This window comes from Daphnia carinata, chromosome 4 (genome assembly GCF_022539665.2).
Source record: "Daphnia carinata strain CSIRO-1 chromosome 4, CSIRO_AGI_Dcar_HiC_V3, whole genome shotgun sequence".
NCBI classification, from domain to species: domain Eukaryota; kingdom Metazoa; phylum Arthropoda; class Branchiopoda; order Diplostraca; family Daphniidae; genus Daphnia; species Daphnia carinata.
The window spans coordinates 1286496-1310406 of NC_081334.1; the positions used below are offsets into that span (position 1 = coordinate 1286496).

At 41.2% G+C, this 23911-nt stretch overlaps 1 protein-coding gene across 1 annotated transcript; it reads right to left on the minus strand.

Moving 5' to 3' along the window:
• Nucleotides 1-849: 849 nt before the first annotated feature.
• LOC130695024 (palmitoleoyl-protein carboxylesterase notum1-like) lies at nt 850-14283 on the minus strand. Its single transcript, XM_057518138.2, has 13 exons — nt 13720-14283; nt 4126-4382; nt 3936-4030; nt 3776-3828; nt 3573-3668; nt 3398-3458; nt 2964-3125; nt 2560-2846; nt 2344-2482; nt 1970-2263; nt 1445-1872; nt 1194-1370; nt 850-1116 (listed from the first exon to the last, which is right to left on the minus strand). The coding sequence occupies exons 2-13, from the start codon at nt 4321-4323 to the stop codon at nt 971-973; spliced, it is 2136 nt and encodes a 711-aa protein (XP_057374121.1). The 5' UTR covers nt 4324-4382; nt 13720-14283; the 3' UTR covers nt 850-970.
• Between the last annotated feature and the right edge of the window lie 9628 nt (nt 14284-23911).

The following is a 23911-nucleotide window of genomic DNA, read 5'->3' on the forward strand; positions in this document are numbered from 1 at the left end:
ATCGCAACACACTGGGCTTGTCTGGATTATATATGATACAAAATTTTTTTTACACATCTTATTCTTTTTTTTTTTTTTTTTTTTTGATACTTAAAAAAAAAAAATAATAATAGTATTGATTGTAATAAAAAAAAGAAGAGGGGCGAGTGGTCAACAATGTTGGCGATTTCTTTTGCTGGCGAACAAAATGATGTTTGTAGATGATTGGAACAGGTTGGGGGGAGGGGGAATGAGATGAAGGAAGTTGATGAATTGTGAATCTTAAAATTCATCACGTTCCTCGTTTGTTTTTGTTGGGCTGGTGGTTGGTTTGTTGTTGTTTCGTTCAAAAAATTCCTGAGATCTACAGAGGGGGGTCGTTGTTGTTGTTGTTGTGTGCTGATGTTTCCGGTTTCGGTTTGTTCTTCCGTTTCTTTCGTTGCAGGAGGGGTTTGTTCTCTACATCCGATTTCGGGATCTTCTTCACATTGTAACATGACATAATTATTCAAATTCAACTGTTTGCATACAAAAAAAAAACAAAATCTGTTGGATTGAACTGATCAAACATTGGCCAGTCAATGTACAGCACGGCTTGCTGGCTTTCAGGTAGGCAAGCAGGAATCAACATGTTTCCTTTCTTTTTTTTTTTTTCATTTTTAAAATTTTTTTAAAAAAGAAATTTCTTTCGTGGGAACTTGTAAGCCGGGAGAGGGACTAATTTTTATGTTTTTTTTTTCTTCTTTAGTTATAATAATAATAATTCACAAAAGAAATGAAAAAAAAAAAGGAAACAAACAAACATTTAGAAATCAATACAAACAAATGCATATAGGCCTGTATGTATAATATATATATATCGTTGTGTGTGGGGGGAGGGGAACGTCGTAGGTGGGAACAAAAAAAAAAATTTAATGAAAAAAAAAAAGATCTTTTCAGTTTTGTTTTTGTTTTTGTCGCTAATAAAAAAAAAAAAAAAAGATGAAATGGTCTAGTTGGTTTGCTGTGTCAATAAATGGAGCAGCACGTCGTGGTCCATGTTGTTGAGCGTGTGCATATCGATGCCAAGCGCGTTGGCCACGCTACTCATATCGAGCCCGAACGATTTGAGCAGCTGGATGAAATCCATTTCTTCACCTGTTTTCAAAGGTAAAACGCGTTTGAAATTCAACTATTCCCAATGTACAACTCACTTCTATTTTGATTAAACCTACCAGTGAATGGATTGTGCAGTTTCGGGCAGACTCGATTGCACTGAGGCCACGTGCACCGATCAACCAGCCGGTGTTGGCAAAATTCAGGTGCTGACGTCGGTGTAGGATCCGCCGCAATCGCGGCAGCCTCTCTCCTCGGACGCGTTGTCGTTTCGTCCTTCGACTGGCCGTTCTTATCTAAAACGAGAGAATGTCATCGTTTATAGATTTGCACGGAACAAAAAGACAAGGTTTCATTCGATTTCATTTACCTTTTTTACGTTTACGATCTCTGTTGTTGTGGTTGTTCCGCCGATGACTGCTGTGATTGCTGGCATTTTCTTTGTTGCCCTTTTGTTGGTGTTGTTGTTGCTGCCGTTTGCGACCGGATTTGCCGGCCGGCCTAGCGACTCCCGTCCCGCTGTTGGACCCCGCATTGCCGTTGACGTTTCGCTTATTCTCACCGGCTTTCTTGTTACGTTTACGACCTCCTCCTGCTTCTTTCTTTTTTTCGTCTTTATTCTTACGCGTTCCGTTACGATTGGCATGCCTCCCGCTCGGGATGAGAGTGGCGTTAGCCGTACCAACGATCAATTCGCTGCCAGGAGCCCGTTGGCCGGAACGGACCAGATTCTTGGCTGGTTTGACCGTCACGGCGTTTGCTGGCATTTCGGGATCATCGGCCAATAAAACGATGGGACTATTTAAAAAAAAAACAAAAAAACCACACAGGTTGATTAGCATATCGTGAAAAATTTAATGACGAGTGGGGGGGGGGGGATGTGATGGGGACTCACTTGGATTCGACATTGGCGGCCTTGTATCGCTTGTGACCGTGTCTGAGTGAATGCTGGACAGAATGAGCCGCGAGGTTCTGCTGCTCGTTCTCACCGTCTTCACTTCCCAGAGGTCGGTGATGATGACGATGGTGGTGATGTCCATTGGGCGTCAGGTGGTTCGAGACGGACCAGTAAGGTTGAAGTTCCCAACAGCGCAAAGCTTGAGGCAGCGATATGTCTCCGATGCGGATGGACTGCCAGTCACGTTTGGTCAGCACCGTATGTGAGATGCAAGATGGAGAAAACACGGCCCTGTTTTTGATTATTTAAAAAAGAAAAAAGAAAAATGAATTAGAAGGTAATGTTAAATGGAGAAGGTAGGAAGAACTTACGAGACATTGGCGAACGTGCGTCTTAAATCATCACCAACGGCGTGAATATAATCCCACTGTTCTTTAGACATGGGCGGACCGACGTTATCCGCCAGCATTTGAGCCTCGTCAAACAGCCATTGGAAGATGAACAATGGAGCTGTTCGAAGTAGAAAAAAAAAATGAATATATTTTGATGTGATTGGTGGGTTTTTTTTTTTTTCAAAAGCGACGTACTTTTCAATGTGCGATGAAGGTGATGGCCGAAATAGCAACGCCACGGCTGCGCGGCGTACTGGCCTTTGCAAGCGGATGGCACCTGGCCATTCCACAACGTGTGGCCCATCTGGACGGCCGTGGTCGGTGCGCATCGCTGAGGATCCTGGCAATCGGCCGGTGCGTAGGGCACGTTGTCCAGGAACCAACCGGAGTCCGTGACACCGCGAACTTCAGCCGTTGAGCCTTGCGTTCGCAGGAAGTCCGTGGCCCTGTCCAAGTTGAGCATCACGCCCGTCCCTCCGGCACTGAAAACAAAATTCAAGGACAGAAGACGATCGTTAGTTTTTTTTTGTTTGTTTGTTTTTCCGCAGTTTGGCTAATGTATTGAAAAGGAATGAAATCTAATTGTTTTTGATGTTTACCTGCTGCCTGTTAACATCAATTTGGATGCGTTCAGAAGGCCCTGGGACAGCAAGTCACGCAGCACTTCTTGGATGATGACTGAACCCATGAATGCGAAACGGGATGTGGCGCCAGCTGGAGACGAGCCACTCCATGAATCGCTGGAACAATACGGTACGTATCTGTTTTTTTTTTTGTTTTTTTTTTGTTTGTAAACACACAAAATACACGGTGAGAATACGCGAATGACATAAGCCGATGACGCTGTTTGGAATTCTTAATTCAATCGATGCGGGTTATCAAAATTCAAATGATTCGACATTGTACGAAAGGGCAAATGATGTTGGTTAATTTTAAATATTGTCTTTTGAATAATTAATTTAAAAAAAAAAAAATGGAAGGTGTTTTTCGTTTTTCTATCGTCTATGGAAGTAATTGATGTACCTGTACTTACACGTGGTTTGCGTTCCACCAGTAGGGATTTTCCTCGGGATCTGGGGACAAAATGCCGCTCACTGTCAGTTTCACAAAAACGATACACACAACAACAGTTAGAATTAAAAATCCAAAATGCAATCGGAAAATTGTAATTGTTTTTGTTTTTTTTTATTCGGGCTGAACGATTTTACCTTGACGAGTATCTGGCCACATGTTGGAGGTCATGAAGCCTCGCAGGCGACTCCAACGCGATTCGCAACTGCGCTTGTCGTAACAATACCAACCACCTATATTTTTTTTTAAGAAAAGCGAGAAAAATATGAATGATATGTAACGCTTGCGGCTCACTTGTTTCACACATATGTTGCGGAAATTTAAAAAAAAAAAAAATGACCTTCAAGAAAAACGATCCAACGTTTGCTGCCGTACGATTTGCGGATAAAGTATCTGCACGAAATAAAAATCATTGTTATGAACACACGTGGTTTTTATTCCAACTGGGGATGAGGGAGGAAAGAGGGGGGGGGGGGGGGGAGGCTAAAATGAAATCTTACCCAGCGGGAGATCCATCATTGCAGACTGCATTCTTGTCTTTGAGTAGGATTTTCTGCGTAGGAGGAGGCTCGCGTGAATTGCATTTAGACAAAGCCTACGATTTAAACAGGAAGACATTAGTTTTAAGTTCGATTGTTTTTGGATAGGGACTTGCCCAGTCAAACCAGCGATGTGGCAACATTAACGTACTTGTTTGAGATGTTGTCGAAGAATGTCGGGCGTCGTCGTGCTCCGTCGGCTGATGCCGGACGAACGACGCCGGACGAAAGGCGAGTTGACGCTGTGCTCAGTAGGTGTCATCACTTGATTGGGACGGGCATCGATGACGAGAACGAAGACGGCCGCTGCGGCCAAGACCGTCGCTGTCCACCTCGACGCCGTTCTCATCTTGCTGACTGTGCTGACCGAGAGACGGCCAACGTTTGGGCGTCCGCTGGACACCGAAACTGTTTAACAGCACAAAGGAAAAACGAGGGGCTCTCTTTTATTTTTGAAAACGAATGTAAATACGACATTTTTTTCTGTTGTTATTTGACGTGCATAGAAAATGTTCCCGTTTTCGAACAGGATATGGCCGAATATTCTCTATTCAGATTTAATGATGACAGGTTGGCGTTGGCCGCCTTGCCGTGACCATTTGAGTAAATGGCACTGCGGCCCGTCATCGATAATGAATCTCAAGAATTCCAGTATCGTAGATTACGTCATTCAATTTGGGACCGTTCCGTCAGGTATGCGCTTAACATCCTGGTGTAGAACTAGAGAAAGGCTTATAACTTCTTAAAATATATATATATATATATATACTGTATATTAAATATTAAAAAAAAATAATAATAAAAAAATGACGATATGCGAGAATGCGTCAACACATGACGTCGGAGCACCATGGGATTGAACGAGATTGAAATACTGCCGCATTAAAGAATGAAACATAAAAAAAAAAAAAAAAAAAATGGAAAATGGTAATTCATTCGAAAAGCGAAACGCCTGTTCTATAGAAGAGGAACACACACACACACACACACACAAATAAGAAACTAGAACCGGTCCGTCATAGACGTCAACGGGGCGGCACGTGAAATAGAAAGAAAAAAAAAGAACGATGAAATCCGGTAGCTTAGTAGCCTACCGTATTCAGTGTCAAAGGCAAAAGCGTTGCCCAATGATCAACACATACAAAATATCTTGTCCTTTTTTTTTTTTTTTTTCATCTTTCTCGAGTCATCAAGCAATGTACCGAAAAAAAAAAAAAAAAAATAAGGATCAAAGGCAATAAAGCGCAAGCGACGTGGTAAATGGTGGCACTGGCCACCATTAGGACGGGCAGGAGGTTTGAAGGAACATGCGTTCGAATATCACACAGCTGAAAGGCATCAACGAATAACAGAAGATGAAAGCGGCGCCATTCAAAACAAAACAAACAAAAAAAAAAAGAAAAAAGCTTGTCTGTTCTCTCGGCTTCTTCTATCTCTCCCCCCTCCTCCTTTCTTCTTTAACTACCTTTAAAAAAAAAAAAAAAAAAAAAAACAAAAAGAAATGAAATTCTTGATTCTATACGTGCACACACTGTGTAAGAACATGTACGCAACGCTTATTTTGTTCTCGTATACGAAGTCAGATGCATCGCGTCGCATCAAACGTCCGTCCGTGTGCGCACGGCGTGATTCACGACAGGACACGCGGAACACATCTCACTAGTCACATTCGTACCACACTCGTTTAAGGTTCAACAGTACATGAATGCCGATTATCTTGATATATTCTTCTTTTTTTCTCTTTTTTTTTTTTTTTTTGCAAGTGAGGAGAAAGAATACAACAAGAAATGCAAGTTGAATTCGTTAGCGTTTGGACTGTTGCGTTCGTTCAAAGAAACAGGAATTGGGGTTCAGGAGGAGAGGAGGGTGGACGTTTAGTAAGTAGGTGGGGGCGCACTGGTTTTTAAAAAATGAAGAAGCAGTCAAGACCGGTAGCTGCAAATCTATATGTGTTGTAGATGGTCATATATAACAGGGGCTCTCTAATCTCCATTCAACTTCTTCTTTTTTTTTTCTTTCTGGGGCTTTGTAATTAAAGTTAATTGATGTTCGGGACATGAAGGGGGGGGGGGGACTGAAAAAAAAAAAAAAAAAGCAAGAAAGAGAGGAGGGGGGGGGTTTACATAGAAGTCCGTTAGTGGAGAAAGCTGGAAAATGGACGAACTGGATGGAACTGTGTGTGCCCTCTATTTCCACTGTCTATGCGATCGTATTTACTTTAGGTTTCCCCCTTGTTATAATCTTTTTTGTTGAAAAGAAAAAAAAAAAAGAAGAGCTAAATAAAAAGGCATTAATGGAGGTTATAACACACGGTTGACTTGACATAAAGGACGTCTTCTTAACAGATTCTCTCTCGTAGACGTTAGTCTTCCTTCTTTTGTTTTCGTTAATGAAAGGCAGCAGCGCCATTAGTGATTGCGACGACCGGTGCAGGGCTACCGTATGTCGCCATCAACTTCTTTTGCTTTGCTTTTTTTAATGGCTTCTGGTGATCGTAAATCAAGAAGCTCCAATAAGAGAGAGAGAGAGAGAGAGAAAGAGGGATATAGCCTTAGCTTATTACTGGGTTCTTTTTTTTTTTGTTTTTATTGTCTTGCCACTCAAAAACAGTTCCAAAGACCTATGGATGCGACTCTCTTCGAAACGACCTTTTGCAGTTCGAAAATACAAAAAAAACAAACAAAAAAAAAACTGGATGGCATTCATTTTTGCGGTGGAGTGAGTGTCTAATTATCATCCATCATCACATGTTTGTCAGCTGAAAAATCTGAGAGAATTAGTTCCAAATTATTCAGAACATCGGAAAGGGGGGGGGGAGGTCTGAGAGAGTTAGTTCCAAATTATTCAGAACATCGGAAAGGGGGGGGGGGTCTGAGAGAGTTAGTTCCAAATTATTCAGAACATCGGAAAGGGGGGGGGGAGGTCTGAGAGAGTTAGTTCCAAATTATTCAGAACATCGGAAAGGGGGGAGGGAGATGAAACCGGTGCAACGGCTCGAAAAACAAAACAAAAAAAAAAACAAAAGAACGTGTTCTCTAGTTTGTTTGTTCTTTTTTTTTTTTTTCTAGATTCTTTTTGTTTCATTTTCGTACAATAAAACAAAAAAAAAAAAACCCAACTCGCAATGTGATTGGTCATTTATTTCTTTTTTTTATCGATTTGCATTGATTTAAACGCGTTTATTATGTTTGATGTTGTGTCTGCTTATCCTTTTGAAGTTGTTAGCGTGTGCGTGTGGCTCTTATCCCGACCTGTACAAATGTTTTCGAATGACGTGCAACTGGTTGGCTCACGTTTCTTTTCTATTTGTTTTTGTTCGGCGTGTATTCTCGTGACTCACAGTTCAGGCCCACGACGTTTTCCCCGAGAGAGCCAAGTGATTGATACGCCACGCCTCAAAGCCTTGGCTTTTTATAAACGTCCCGCCATTGCGAGAAAAAAAAAGTCAATCAATTTGAAATATTGAATGTACACACACACACACACACACACACACGCAACACTAACCCCGAATTGAGCAAATACATTAAAGTTCTTAAAAAAAAATAAATAATAATAATAATAAAAAAAAAAAGGATGTTTTTGAAATGACATGAAATTTGGGGGATCCGGGTTCGTGCGGTCAATAATTCCCGTCCTATGAGTTTTGTGTTTCGTGTCTGCCATTGTTTTTACTCGACGCGCGTTGTGTTTTTTGTTTTTATTTTGTTTTTTTTTTGTTTTTGTTTTTTGACGAGAATACGAAGAGACGAAAAGGAACGAAAAGAAGAAGAAGAAGAAGAAGAAATGTTGGATGTGGATAAGTGATGCGTGTGCCACCTTCCCTATATATACGCGGTCGCCCGGGATAAAGTTGGAGCGGCGGCGGCGGCGGTCGTGGTGTGGCGGCAGCGGCGGTCGAGGCCTTTCAGCTTTGCCGCTTCATTTGCATATCACTTGGCAATTGCAACTCTGTTGCCTCTTTTTTTTTTTTTTCTTTCTTTCTTTCTTTCTTTCTTTCTTTCTTTCTTTATTTCTCTCTTTTCTTGTACGGGCTCGCTTGTACGAAGTGGAAGGGCAAAGCCGCGGCCGGAGAGTCTGGTCGGGCACATTCAAAAAAATAAAATAAAATAAAATAAATAAATAAAACTAAAGAAACGAAACCCCGAAGGAAGAACGCAGAGAGAGGAAACAAAAAGAAAGAAAAAAAAACACGGCGGTTATAAGAGGATAAAAAAAGAAAAACGAAGAGAAGAAAAAGAAAAAAGAAAAAAAAAAAAGAAAGGGCCGAGCCATTCATCATCGAATTAAGGATGATTCATTCAACAACCTCGAAAGTTATCGTCGTAAAAGAAACTCTCAGAACAAAAAAAAAAAAGAAAGTAAACAGATAGAAATGAAAAAAATCTTAAAAAAAAAAAAAAAAAAAAATACAAATCCCAAACGCCAGTCAGCCGAGTCCAAAAAAAAAAAAAAAAATCCCAAGTTCCGCTTCGGAATGAATTGAATTAAAAAAAAAAAACTAAAAGAAGAAGAAGAAGAAGAAGAAGAAGAAAAGAAAAACGATTGTGTGTGTGTGTTGCCTTATTCACTTGACTTGGACGAGCCGATGATGTATCTCTTCTCTTTTGCTTCGTCTCCTTATGTTCTTATGTCGGCTTTGGCATTCGGGCTTTTATTTTTTTGGCCGATGTAATAACGTAAGAAGAAAAAAAAAAAAAGAAACGGGAAAAAAAGATAAATAGATTTATATAGTTGTGAACGGCAGATGTGGCTTGTCTTAAGTTCTCGCTTACTCCCCCCCCCTCTCTTTTTGGCTTCTGGCTTTCGCTGACTCAACTTAGTTACATGACGATATTTTTCCCTTTTCATTTTTCTTTTTCTTCCTGTCTTTTCTCTTCCACCATTTTTTTTTTTTCTTCTTCTTTCTAACCTCTCCTTCTTTTTTTTTTTTTTTTTTTTTTTTTTCGTTGGGTGCCTCCGACACGCAACGGACAAATTGCTGTGTCGGTGAATCGCTTTGATCGCCGACCTGGAACGGAACCTTTTCATCATCAGCGCCTCTTCTGTTTCATAAGCCCCCTCCATTTCTTTCTTTTTTTTTTTTTCTCTCTCTCTCTCTCTTTTATCTTCCCATCGTACTCCTCTTTCCCTCCATTTCATCGTTGCTTTTCTTCACTCTCCCCCCCCCCCCTTCTTTTTTTTTTTTTTTTAAATCGCTCACGACCGTCCAGTTTCCCATTTTTCCAGCCCGAAAAATGAACGAATATATCAACCCATCGAGTTGGGACAAGTTCTAATTTAAAAAAAAAAAAGAAAAGAAAAGGCATTTTTCGAGAGTTGAAACGATTCAATTTTCGAAGACGCACGTTGAAATTGCATTGAAAACAAAACAAAACAAAAACATTGGGGCAGCGTTAAAGGCCAGTTTATCAATTTGATGACGAGGGAAGGAAGAAGAAGACGATGGTCCAGAAAGAGCCCCGACAAGGTCGTGGGGCCTGGTCGGCGGTTTGTGTTTCGGTGCGAAGTCGAGAAAAAAAAAAAAAAAAAATAAAAAAAAATATCAATCAACTCGTAGCCGCAGACTTGACGCTGTTTGCTTGTTTGTCTTGCGACCCCGACCGCTGCCCCCATGCCGCCCTCTTTTTTTTTTTTTTTTTTCAAACATCTACCGACCGTTTGTTCCGAGATCTCAGATATGATTTTTTTGTGTGTGTTGTCTCTCTCTCTCTCTCTCCTGAGTCTCGTGCTTTGCTCCCTCTACATTTCCTGCGGCGCAATCCAAACGTTAGAGAGATGCACACACGTTGGGTATTTTTTTTTTTTAACAAGAAGAGAAAGGACACCAAACATGGGCGAGGGGCATTCGTCTTGTAGCCAAGAAGCGAGTCTATCAAGTGATTTCTTGGCGGCGTAGTTGGCAGGCGCGTGCGCTCCAGCGTGCCGAACTCTTATTTTCCCCTGTCTGCACGGCACCTTCAATTACAGAACGCAAAGGAGAACGGATAGACACGCGCACGAAGCAAAAAAAAAAAAAAAAAAAAAAAATGTATGCAAAACACGCCCGCGAGCTACTTTGGCGGACGAGTCATCGAGCCTCTCTATAAAAAAAAAACAAAAAAAAACAACAACAAACTTTGAAGGCTGGCATTTTTTTTTCTTCTTCTTCTAAACCTCCCGTCTAAAAGGAAATGTTTTCTTTCGTCTTCTTCTTTTTTTTTTTTTTTTTATTATTATGATGAAAAGAAATAAGAAAAAAAAAAAAAAAATCCCACGTCGGACGTCTCGCCTTGTTGAATTTTTTTTTTTTTTCTTTAGAAAATTTGAAATTCGAGTTAAAAAAAAAAAAAAAAAAAAAAGAAGAGGAGGAGGTGAAGAAGGAAGGCCTCTAACATAAGAGAGTCTCTCTCTCTCTCTCTCTCTTGTTTCCTTCTTTTTCTTTTTTGTATGTACGTGTGTGTGAGTGTGTGTGTGTGTGTGTGTGCGTGTCTATTTCTTCTTTGATAATAATAGAGCGGCGTCTGGGCCTTTGATGGTGTGTTGTGTGGCTGGTTGCGCGACGACTATCGCTAACGTTAGCAGCAGCGTAGAGTATAGACCCCGCAGTTGTTGAAGCGAGGCGAAAAAAAAATATGAAATAGAGCCCGGCAAAAGGCTGCCCTATCAAAAGCAAAGACGGCCAATGTGTCATCCGTCTCTCACTTTCCCGTCCGTCCGCAAACGGCCGATTTCAAAGGAAAATTGCGAGTTGTACGTTGATTTTCATTTCGTTGTTTTTTTTAAAAAAAAAAAAAAGATCTTCTTCTTCTTGTTCGTATCGTTGTACGTGTGTGTGTAACTCTTCTAAAGCTCTTGCCGTTCGTTTTACCTGTCGTTGGTGGGGCAACTGTCGGAGAGATAAAGCATCCACCTCCGTAACATATTGCTTTCGCCTTATTTTCATCACTATTGTCTTCTTCTTTGTCTTTCTTGGCTTTTTTTTTTTTTCTCTTTCTTTGCCTTCCATCCAATGCTTTTAGTGAATAATGCCGACACGACACCGACACGACCTCTTTCGCTATACATCCATGTTGTATATATATATACTATATATATATATATATAGACACATGGATGTATTTATACCGTATGTTTTGGTTACATTATGATCCCCGTTCGTTCGTTCCTCCCTTGTTTTTTTTTTTCCTTTTCCACATGGGGCTCAAACAAGAGACACCGTCTAAGACACACACACACACACAAAAAAAAAGGCCTACACTCATTTTTACGACATCCCCCCCCCCCCCCCACCGTGTGTGTGTGCCGATGACAACAACACACAAAAAAAAATGCACAACCCTTTTCGACGATTTATTTGACTCGCCTTTTTTTTTTTTTTTTTGCTCTTGTGATGTAATAAAAAAAAATATGTCGTCGGAAAAAAAAAAAAAAAGGATTTTGTAAGAGGACCTATGGAAATCGTATGCCGACATTGTCAAACCGTGGGGCCCCCGCACAAAATCAAAAAAGCAGAGCGAAAAAAAAAAAAAAATGATGGAAAAGTATAAGGCACCCATAAAGATGCGCACCAATGTCTTACGCGTCCCACATATCGGTGAATATCAAAGAGAAAAAAAAATGAGATAGAATAAGCCAGAGGAATACAGTGTTACGTGCACGAACGCCCGATGTCATAATGGCCTTTTTTTTTCAGTCTCTTTCCTTAATGGCAATGAATGAGAAACACAAAAAAAACAAGCGTCTCTCTCTCTCTCTCTTTTTTTTATTTGTTTTTCTTCCGCTTGGGAAACGACCAGGAAGTAGGGTGGGAATAAATGAGCGAGTAACTGACTCATAACGACGCCGACCGACGACGTAACCCACCCCTATGCCGCTTTTATTTTATTTTATTTGATTTTTTTGGCTGAGAAAAGCCGCCAACCACCAAGAGGAAGAAAAAAAAAAGCAAAAAAACCTCAAGCCCAACTATTACCGCCGCTACAAACACACACACACAAACACACACACAACGACCGCAGAAGACAATCCATTACCCGGTCGTAAATCAACGCCGCCGCCGCCGCCGACACCCGCCCGACGATGCCGATTCGTCGTTTGGAGCCGCCCTCAACACTTGCCGACAAAAGAGCTCGAGACTTGAAAAAAAAAAAAAAAGCGAGGACGTACAAGAAGAAGAAGAACAGGAGAAGTGAAATAAAAGGCAGTGGAACACACACACACACACAAGTAAGGGGAAAGAGAGAGAGAGAAGGAAAGAATTGCTGCGGTTGCTTCGTTCATTGACACGTCCCGGACGCCGCTGTTGAACGCAATTTGCTTTCAATTTGGACGGCGTCGAGTCGCGACGCTCCCTTTTTTTTTTTTTTTTTTTGTTCCCTATACACGTCGGCGAATCTTTAAAAATAAAAGGGCGGCTGATGTGCGTTCACATCGTCGGCTCCAACTCATTTTCCAATGTATAACCAATACGAAAACGAGCCCATCGGAATCAATTGGCCATAAAAAAAAAAGAGTGAAACAATAGAGTTGACCAGCCCATCCAATGAATTGCAAGCCGTGAAAGACGAACAGAAAAAAAAAAAAAAATGGGATAGAAGCGGCGGGTGTATGAAAGTCACACAACCCAATACCGGCGTTAGTGTGATGGCAAGGAGCGATATGGAAACCTCTTTTCTTCTGTTTTTTGTGTGTGTGTGTGTTGAATTTTTTTTTTTTTTTTTTATGTATTCCTCCTCTTCTGTTTTTTTTTTTCTCTCCCCCCCCCTTTTTTTTTGTTCTCTCTGTACGTTGAGCCATATTCCCCCCTGTCCAATTGCTTTCCGTCATCCGCTTCTGCTGTAGCTCATTTACCTGCTGCGCGGCTGAGAGTGTTAGAGAGTCGGATAAGGAGAACAGAGAGAAATGGAAGAGAAAAAAAGAAGAAGAAAGAAAGGCCCATGGAGCACCTGGCAAATTGCGTCGTTAAACCGAGGAGTTAATCACCGCGGCGCACACACTCTCACACAATGGAGAGGGCTTATACACAACAGCACACACACATACACGCGAAGAGTGAAAAGCACTGGTGCTGCCTCCAACGTTCATTCCCAATAGGAATGAACGCCGCCAAAGTAACATCCGATTTTATTTTATTTTTTTTTCAATTCCCTTCAATAGCAGAGTTCCCTTCCATTGGGCAAAAGTTGGAAGGCTAATACCCGAAAAATAGCGAGAAAAAAGAAGCCAAAGACGAAAGAGGGTAGGACCTTGAGTATTTGCCCCAAACGAGTCCCGCCGCTGCGGCCGCGCAAAACTTGGACTACCTTTAGACATGCGTCAAGTGCGTGTGTGCATTCGCTATTGCGTGTAATTTGTGTCTACGTTGTTTAAAAAAAAAAAGAAAAGAAAATAGGACTACACATTTCAAATCAATGAAGTACTCGGCAATCCGAAGCTAAGAACGGTGGGACTTTTTCCCCCGAGTCACGATCAATACGTCCGTTGGGCCGACGTTCTTTTGATTTGCAATCGATAAATAATGGCTACGCGTAGTCAAAAAAAAAAAGAAAAAAAAAAGAACGATCATATCGATCTACTCAACGGTTGGACTTGGAGCAATAACAAACACGGGGATCAACCGCGATTGCTCACGTCTGCTTTCAACATTTTTCAAAGATAAACAGTTTATATTCGAGTGGAACGCGGCTATGTGTGTAACGTTTGTTAAAAGAACATTACGAGTTGTATAGTTAGTAGTAGGTATTGACACACTGGGCTTTCTTACCTTGTCGGTTGTGTTTTGTTTTGTTTTTGTTTTTCCTGAAGAATGTCGATTGGAATGAAGGCGTGATACGGGCGCGTGAGTGAACAACACAAACCGAGTTGATTTTGTTTGGTTTTTTTTTTCCAAATAAATAGAAAAAAAAAGGAGGAAGGGGGGGGGGGAATGCGTGGAGGACGATTTTATGTTTTCCAGGAATTCAATCGGATGTTGTTAGATGGAAATCTTCAAGAACACATTTTCCGTGACGGCTTGTTGTTGTTGTTGTTGTCGGATGGCCAACGAACTATGGAGGGTGGAGGATTCACAATGTTGCAAACATAACGATGTTACAAAACCCTCTTGTAAATCGTGTACGGCCGATGAACATAAAAAATGTGTCTAAATATTCAAATGAGCGGGCGCCAAGATCGGACGTGGAACTTTTTTTTTTTTTTTTTCAGAGCAGGAGCCGAATTGAAAAACTGATCGGTCGGATTAAGAAACAGAAAAGTAGCAGCAAACTTGTTGTTGTACTGGAAATAAGTTGAAGAGAAAAAAAATACGACGCGTGTGCACAGGAGCGCTGCTCAGCGCAGACTGACCGCGCTCGGTTCGGTTGACATTCAGTTAACTTCCCTCTCTCTCTCTCAACTCTCTTTGGCCTCCCGTTGGCCTCTCTTGAGCTCTTTTTTTTTCTTTTTCTTTTTTTTTTTTTGCCGGCTCTACCCAAGAGAGGGCTGCATCTTAGCCGCAACAGCCCTGCGCGGCGATGTAGAGAGCGAGCGAAAGAACATGGAAAAGAAAAAAAAAAAATTCTAATAAAAAAAGAAAAAAAAAAAATAGGGGAAAAAAAAGAAGAAAAGGAATGAAAAAGAAGAAGAAGTAAAAAAAAAAAAAAAAAAAACTCCACCCACCTTGGACTAGAAGCAGCAACAACAACCAGCGCGGCGGTACAGCAGGTACTCCATCTCCCCTCTCTTCATTTTTTTTTTTTTTTTTTTGAAATATATTTTATTTCATTTTCAAATTTCCTGGTCAGTGATGGGGGTAGCCTTTATTTCTCTCTCTTTCTCTGTGTGTGTGTGTGTGTGTGTGTGTGTTAGAATCCTTGCTTGAGCCTATAGCTATTTTATTTTGTATTTCCTGGAACGTGTATATATTTGTTGTAATAGCCGGCGTACGTACGCATGTAATGCAGCCGCCAAAGAAGCGCGTAACAACCGTCACGCTATCGGCATCATGTGGGGTAAACCCATACAATGCGATATAAACATTTCGTGTGCGTTATAAGCCCCCAACCATTCGGCCCCGTACAATGCATAAACACGGCCATAACAGGACACACTATACGCTTTTTTTTTTTCAATGAATCATCGCCGACTGTGCGCGCTAAGCGACCCAATCGTTCTACGCCGTGCGCATTTGCTTATTCAATCAAGTACCAGCTATACTATAATTCGCAATCATCTTTTATTTATTTTTTTTTTTTTACACACCCCCTTTTCTTCAATTTATTTCAATCAAAATTGAACCAAGGACATTTGTATATACCTTTTATATGAATAGCTCCTACACGTACAGTGCGTTCACTTTGACTATATAATGACCTGTTTATTTCTTTTCTTGTTTTCTTTCGCCTTCCAAGTCCAATGTCTGTCCTTCTAAAAAAAAAAAAAAAAAAAAGAGCCAACATCGATAGAAACGATTTGAACTTGCCGCCCAATGTCGGCCTTCCCAATCTTTTCTCTTTGACCGACGGAGCGCGGTCACGGCTTGTTTGCTTCTGCTCCACATATTGATTGGACACGGGGTGGCAAGGCAGCACTGAACGTGCACTCTACACCCATTGTGAGCACAAAATGCATTAAGTACCTCCTGAACAGACAGGGAACAGGAAAAGAAAAAAAAAAAGGGAAAATCAATTAATGAAACGTAGGTTTTCCCACGATGTCAAAGGTCGTGTGGGTCTTTACTGATCGCACCGGAGAACCGAGGGGGCTTCTTAATTTTTTTTTTTTTTTCGAATGCAGTTTGTATGTATGTACGTATCGACGGATGCGGTTGCAAATGAAGCAAACGGATTTTGCGGATGAGCTTTTTTTTTTTTTCTTTCAGAGTTTGATGAGCTTCGGCTTTTTTTGGAATAAAGGGGAAAATTGTGTGGACACACACACATCTCGATTGGACAGATAAAGGGGGTAGACAAACGTAGGAAACGGATGAAGAATGAAGGAAGGGAGGGTTAGAGACTAGGCAATTGGGAGGAACCACAGAAGATGATGATGATGATGAAGAAAAAAAAAAAAAGAAGAAGAGATGGATATATAGAAAAGAAAGAGAGGGAGAGACCTGCCGGATGATGAACAACTGATTAAAGAGATGCCGCCCTTAATGATCGATTATAGTGCGCTGATGGGCCGAGGGGATCTTTCCCCAGTGGAGGAGGAAAAAAGAAACAACTGCTCGAGAGTAAAAAGAAAAAAAAAGAATAAAGATGATGAAGGTAAGTAGAAAACCAATTCTTACTTTTTACAGGTGGAGTGGGGGGGGGGGGGTGCAGCAGAGAAGATGTGGTCTCTATGCGCACCGTGCGCCGCCATTGTTTCTAAAGGACGAATCAAACAAAAGAAAACAACACACAAAAATTGAGTAGAAAAGAACATAATCATGGTAATAAAAGATCAACACAACACACACAATGTTATTCCCAACGAAAACTCAAAAAGAATTTCGAAAGCAAACAAAACATTGGAAACGAGGGAAGAAGAGCCGAGAAAAATGTAGGCCTTTTTTTTTTTCTTTTTTTTTTTTGAGTGCTGCGTCAACGTAACACGGAAACCAATCAATACTGCCAGATTGCACCGTATCGTGCTCGTCATATCTTTTTTCTTTTTTTTTTTTTTTTCTGAAATTGAACCCTGCCTCGGTTGTTTGACGTCGTGTAAAGCAAGTCACCTACCACCCAAAAGCAAAAAACTGGCCCGTTCAAGTGGCGGCGGAGTCCGATACAAGATCAAAAGGAAAAAAAAAAAAAAAAAAAAAAACTGGGAGGGAGGGGGGGGAGGGTTGTGAAAACAAAAAATAAAAAAATCGCTGTGCGTGACAATGGAGAATGCAACTAATATAACAAGCCTCCAATCAATGGGCGGCATGTATTTTATAGCTCCACTGGGCTATGGGCCCAACAAACAAACGTCGGTTGTTTTTTTTGTTTTTTTTTTTTTGCCCGGCTTTGATGCTTTTATCGTTTCAAGAAAAAACAAAAAAAAAAAAAACAGAAAGAAAAACTGGCCGCATCTTATATGGATTTTGGGGAACTCTGATGCTATTATAGCTGATACACTTAGTGCTTTGCGTCAATCAACAAATCACGCGACTAGGTAAATGCTTTTTTAAAAGCCTCCATTTTTAAACCTTCTAAAAAAAAAAAAAAAAAAAAAAAGCTGCAAATCTTATGAATTTTTCCTCTTTCGTTTTTCTTGTTTTGTGTTTTTTTTTTTTTAATGAGCAAAAATTTTTCATAGGCAGGGAGATGGATGGATGGGCTCGCGCCCAATCAGCAATCTGCCAAAACTGCGTGACATTGTGCGCGTGTTGCGATGTTTCTTCGCCCAACGCAAAATCTTGTTTGACGGTCGCTATCCAAAAGGGAATGAGAAACTCTCTCACTATACTCTTATTGTATATAGCCGCCGATGTTCTTTTGTTTGTTTTTTTTTCACGTGCGTGTGCGCGCGCTTGTTGTATAAACCTTTTCAAAGCTAAACATTCATAGAGCACGTAGTGAGAAAAGAAAATAAAGAAGGACGAGGCATTGGCTGATCGGGAAAAAAAACAAAAAACAAAAAAAAAACAAGACAAAAAGACGTGAGGAAGATGGACGTTGTAAGGCACGTCCAAAAAGAACGGACCCATACGCGTTGCCAATGAAAGACTAGCGAAAACGGGCAAAACGGGCGAGTTCTCTTTTTTTCTTTCTTTTATCCAATTCGAAAATGCAGTAGGGATTGAAGAGGAGAAGCAGGGCCAGAAAGGACACGCACACAAAGAGAGAGAGAGAGAGAGAAAAGGTAGGGGAGTAGGATATATCAAAGGCGCCGCTTGTTTACATAATAGTGGATTGCGGTCGGTCGACAAACAAGCCGCCCATCAGCGTTGCCTTTTACCTTTCGGCTCCTAGCAAAGCACGTAGAAACACTCTTGTCTTTTATTCTCTCTCTCTCTCTCTCTCTCTTTTTCTCTGCTGGTTCCCTTTTATTTTTTTTTCTCTCTCTTCTTCTCTCCTTTTCATTTATTGTTTTCTTCTTTTTTATTCCATTTCTGCTCTCGTCTCTCTCTCTCTCTTGTTCGCTGCGCACACAGACAACAGAGAGAGAGAGAGAGAGAGACACGCACACGCACAATATATAGACACGCATGCGAACACACGACGTTACCCGTGCACATAGATACGTAGCATAGCGTAGCATTCAAACGAAAAATTTGCATACATTTCAACTGTTCAACGTATAGACTATGAGCACGTAACCGGCATGGCACATTCCAGCCGGCCCCATATTCAACAGGTATCTTTAACTATATATATATAGCCGAAACCCCTATATGTGAATGAGGAACTTTGAGCCCGGCGTCTCTTCTATGGCCAACACTTCCGCAGTTCTTTCGCATTTCCGCCACCTCATTTCGTTTCTCTGTTTTGTCTCTTTTGAACGCAAAATTTTCATTCGGCCATTTTCTTTTTTTTTTTTAGATTTTATTTGTTTTGGACGTTTTATATAAAAAAAATAAAAGTCCATTCGATTTTCTTGGAAAGCGGCCGATTGGCTCCGCTCGCAGATGTGTTGACGCAAATGGATGAAGCCGCGCACGAACGTTGCGTTGGGACTTTTTGGTATTGAAATTTGTTCAAGTCTGATGGCGTCCCGTCTTTTTATGTTGATCCTTCTCCCCCTTTTCAACCCGAATCGCGATGTTTATCAGGACGCAGACATCAGCGTATGCAAGAGACTTATTCGGATCAAGTACATCGGGCCATCGATTTGGATTGCACCGTTGGCCAAGCTGCTGATGTCCCGTCTCGGCTCGCCCGTTTCCTGTTTCAGAAACATTGGCCGAATGCTGATTTTTGTCGGATGCATGTCGTGCATGCGTGAACGTCTTGAGCTATAAGCTGCGCGTCTTTCCATTCGATTGTTCATCTCTTATCCGGGCGAATGCAAAGCCACCCTCAACATATACTTAATGCACGCGCTCGCAAAAAAAAAAAAAAAAAAAACCAAAAAACCAAAACAAAAGAAAACAGAAAAGCCAAAATGATAAAGAAGAAACCAAAGTCCCAGGGTAGACGAGGGGCCACACTTGAATTCGTTATCCTTCATTGCGTATTTGAATACTCCAAGTCGGAGAGAGAGACACGCACCAATACATGGCTGTTGTGTGTGTGTTTTTTTCTTTTCTGATATTGTGCAACGTGCCGGCGAAGAAATTAAGTTTGTCTGTGTCTGAGTTCACATCTAGAAAAAAAAAAAAAAAAAAAAAAAAAAAAAAACGTTTGACTCTCTCGCCCTACATTACGTTCAAACGTACAGGGAAATCAAAATGTGTGTGTGACCCTGGTCGGAAAGAAAGTATAGGAAAGCAACAACAACATTGCAAAATGCTCAGAGATGTTGTGCAGGGGCGAGAGTGTTAATCACATAATCGTATGAAATCATGTGCTAGTCGATCATCATCATTCAAACATTTTGGCCCCGACAAACACACACACACGGGTCGTGATTCTTGATTCAAATGACCATCCCTCCTCTCTCTCTCTCTCTCGCTCTCACTCAAAGAAATGGAGACAAGAGGTTGAGGGCGGACTTCTTTACTTCCACCCTTCCATTTTCTTCATATATATATTTTTTTTTTTTTTTTTTTTTTTTGCTCTTAGACTGAAATGGCAGCCCCAAGTTTTTCTTTTTCTTTTTCTTTTTTTTTTTTGGCTGAAAAAAAAAAAAGAATCGCTTCCCCCCCTCAAACGCTGCGCCCTTTTAGAGGCTCTTTAGAAATCGGTTTCCTTTTGGCTGGCTCGAAGAGAGCGCACACCGTGCGCTGCAAACGACTTGGTCGGAGAGAGAGAAGGTGGGACGAAGGAGGGGGGGGGGGAGAGATCCAATAGCTGTCACTCACCTTCCCATTCAACAGTGCGTTTTCTTTTCTTTTTTCTACGTCTTTTGAAAATGCTTTTTGCTGCTGCTGCTGCCCTTTGCGGTAGTGTACGATTTTGAAACTGAAGAAGTGCCACACAAGCAATAGCGCAAAAGGTATTAGTACCGTGTGTGCCAGCACCCGCCTAATATAACAAGCGAGAGAGAGAGAGAGAGTATGCATAAAAAGGGGCGGAGGAAAATGAAAAAAAGAACTTGGGTTATTCAAAAATAAAATAAAATAAAATACTGCCGACACTGGTTCTATAGTCAGCTGTACGTGTGTGTGTGTACGATGGGTATGACTGGTGCCCGTGCCGCCAATGATGCCGCGCATCCGCCACCATGAACGTTATACTATGTTCGAATCCTATAAATATATGAGGGCGAAGAACAAAAGAAGCGAACAAGTTTTTCATTTTTTTTTTTTTTCAAGTGGAAAGCTGGGCGGTAGCAAAAAAAAAAAAAAAAAAAAAACGGGTGCGGCTATCTGGGCGCATTTTCTGGAAGCCGATCTTAAAAGGGTGGGCTAAAAAAAAAAAAATAAGAAAGAAAAAAGTATAAGACATGAAAGGTATTTTTTTTTGTGTGTGTGTGTGTTTTGTTTTGTTTGGTGGGTTCCAGGTGCTACTACAACTACTACTACTACTACTACCCACTATTAGCATTACTACTTCAATTGATGCTCGTTGTTATACGCCTGCTTCTGCACCCAACGTCAGCTCCCTTTTTTTTTTTTTTTCTTTTTTTTTTTTTTTTTGCTTTCTATAATGTTAACTCGTCCTATACAAACGTGTGCGTGTGTTTCCAAAGCCTTTGCGCAAGTCCTCAAGCGAGCGTGCTGAGCGTTATTGCCTCTCTCTCTCTCGCTCTCTGTGGCGCTCGTTATCATTTAGATTTATCATCTCGGCAGTGAGTTGGAATGAGAGTATTAAGCAAACAATAGGAGCAAGCGAAGCGCATTTTTTTTTTTTTTTTTTTTTATAACGCGGCCATTAGTTTTCCGGTCTGAACCGTATAACCTCATCACCTCTCTCTCTCTCATTCTCTGTCTGCTTTCGGAAGGTGTGTTTCTTCCTCTTATTTTTTTTATCAACGATCCCACCACCAGCCATAAGCTCGTTGGCTATGCCAGGTGAAAATGCTTTGCTTTTGCCTAATACGGGGGGAAGCTGATGTTATTCGCCCTTCTCCTTTATAAGCGCACCATTGTGTGTCTCGTACACAGATAGTGCTACCTCACCTTACGACCCATGACCTACATGCTTTTTTTATTTATTTTTTTTTTTCCTCACACTTCCTCCAACTACCTGCCTTGTCGAATTATGGTTACAGTGAGAACGTCGCCATTACGTGTATTTCCTTTTTTAAAAAGGACTTTATTTTTATTTTTTATTTTTGCAAATCAACTCTAGTAGAGGGTAGGCTAGACCGGTAAGGCACTGCGTGCGAAGAACAAGGTAGATGAATCGAAACGCAGTTGATTAACGTTGCCAGTTCTTAAACAGCAAACGATTTTCACTTTGAATCTTCTTCTTCTTCGTACGAAAACGCAATACGTTTAAACGGATGGCACATACCTACATGTGTGTTTCACGTATTGGCAAATGCAATATGCGATTGTGTACCTGGCAGTTGGACAACACCAACTGCTGAATGGTGAAAGACTTTCTCATGCACATTAGCAGCGGTACTCTTGGCTCTAAAATGATCTTTCAACTTATCTCTCGTACATTCCCAACCAACGTTTTCTCTTTACATCTGTTCTCTTATTCTCGTTTTTTTTTTTTTTTGTTTCTTATAATACCGCGACTGCTGTTGAAAAAAAAAAATAAAAATAAAAACGTGCATACAGTTTTCTTTTTTCTTTTTTTTTTGAAGAGAAACGGTTGAGAGACCAAGATCCAGCCGGACCAAATGGCTGAACGCTGTCGGCTCGGCCTCAGCATCGGCAGGGGGTCCACGTTTGTGGTTTGCCTATATACCTCGGCATTATTTATTTAAGGAGCGGAGCTTGTCGGCGGCACTGCGACTCCGCCGGAGCAAGCGGCCAGCCCCGCTTGGCGGCAAGCGGACGTGCATACATACACATCCACGACACACACACACACACACGCACAAAATGAATGGCGGGACACACAGCCTCTGTCCGTTTTCTCTTCTCTATCCCAAAGATGCCTGCTTACTGATACACGCGTATTGTAGGCCTATATGGAAGAAGCATCTTGTTACACACATCCGTCATGGCATTGAATTCGTTTTTTTTCTTTTCTTTTTTGTGTTAGACGTTAGTCAGTTATCGTAGCTTTCCATGTTGGAAGATGCGTGACGGATAGGCAGGATGACTGGCCCCTGTAATAGAAAATAATGCTCAATAAATGTTGGACTTGTTTTTAGAAAGCATTTCAAAAGCCTCGGTAGATCGTTTTCAAGTGCTGATGGAGCATAGGACAAGAAGGGGGGGGGGCAAATGTTAGTGTGAGGGACGATAGCGGGTTAGCGAGGACTGGTGATGGGCAATTCACTTTCTTGGGTCGTTTTTGCCATTAACCAAGTTCTTCAAACTATGTCTGGCCTATTTTTTAAAGGATATTTATATACAGTATATATATATACGTATGTACATAGTATACCTACTATCGGGCTATCTATAGTGCCAATTACTGCCAATAACGCGCATCGTAAAAGCCTAAAAGATAGAGCCTGTTTATGTATCGATAGACAATAAGGCATAATTTACGGCCTACAGTTATTAGCTGGCCCTTCCGATAGGGGTCCCCTTACTTCGAGAATAGTTCATCAAAATGGCATTCAAACTATTTATGATGGCACTATAAGCTGTATACATAGCCTATATATACAATATATATGTACTCATTATGGCCGTAGACTTTGGTCCATGCGTGATAGACGCAGTAAATGACAAGCAAGTGTTTACTACTTGTCCCTGCTATTAAAGCTGTCAGTCATAATGCAATTTAAACAACTAGGATAAACCCGGCCGAAAGAATGTTTGGAGTTTCCGGGCCGGATGATAACGTAACAACGGTGTCAGAAATGTTTCAAAAAAAAAAAAAAAAAAAAAAGAAAAAGGTCCAAAATTTAAGGAAGTTTTGTACGCAGCGTAATGTAGGAATGTGTGTGTGGAAGAGCTTAGGCGGTGGCCGAGTTGAAGTGATATACATACCACTTTGGCCAAAGAAGCACTGGCATCCTCCCTACATCTCGATATTCGATCGGTTGGGATGATGTTATCTTGGTAGCGACATTGCGATGCCGAGTGTGCCTTGCGGGCCCATCATCTGCATCAGACGTCTGGCAGTCTGTATATATATATTACACGTCAAGTTCGATTGCGGCTCTTACCCGTACCTCATCTCGTTCTCCAAACATCTCTGGCTGCCACCCATCTGCCCCTCTGGATTGTGACCGTAGTCGCCTAAGATGAGGGACGGAAGAGAGTCGAAAGGAAGAACTATAGAAAGTTATATAGGAATAGTTTGGTATCTAGCCAAAGCGTTCGCAGCTGATGCGTCTGCCTTTTTAGTTCGTCGCATATCCTCGACGTTCCATGTACAAGTGGCATGGTCTCAAATAATAAAAAAAAAAAAAAATGCATTCGATTCAAACGGTGGTTTCCCTTTATATTTTTCAGTTCGATAGGCGACTCGCTGCGTCCCGTTTCGAACGGTCTCGCAGCTCAAAGAGATTCACATCTGACCATCGCGGAGTGGGGGCGCTAAGATGACGACCATCACTAATGTTGGGGATGTCCCAAAGATGAGCCCTTCTCTATTATTGATAGGCTTACAACTTTGGAATTTAAAAAAAACAAACAAAATACGATGACATCCATTTTGCCTTTCTTTCTTCTTCTCCCCCCCCTACCAGCCGTGGCTAAGGGTGATATGAAACTCAAATAAAATAATAATAACAGAACATAAATTTACAACAACAACAACAAAAAAAAAAATTCAAGAAAAGAAAAGGATAAAAAAGGAAAAAAAACAAACAAAAAAAGAACA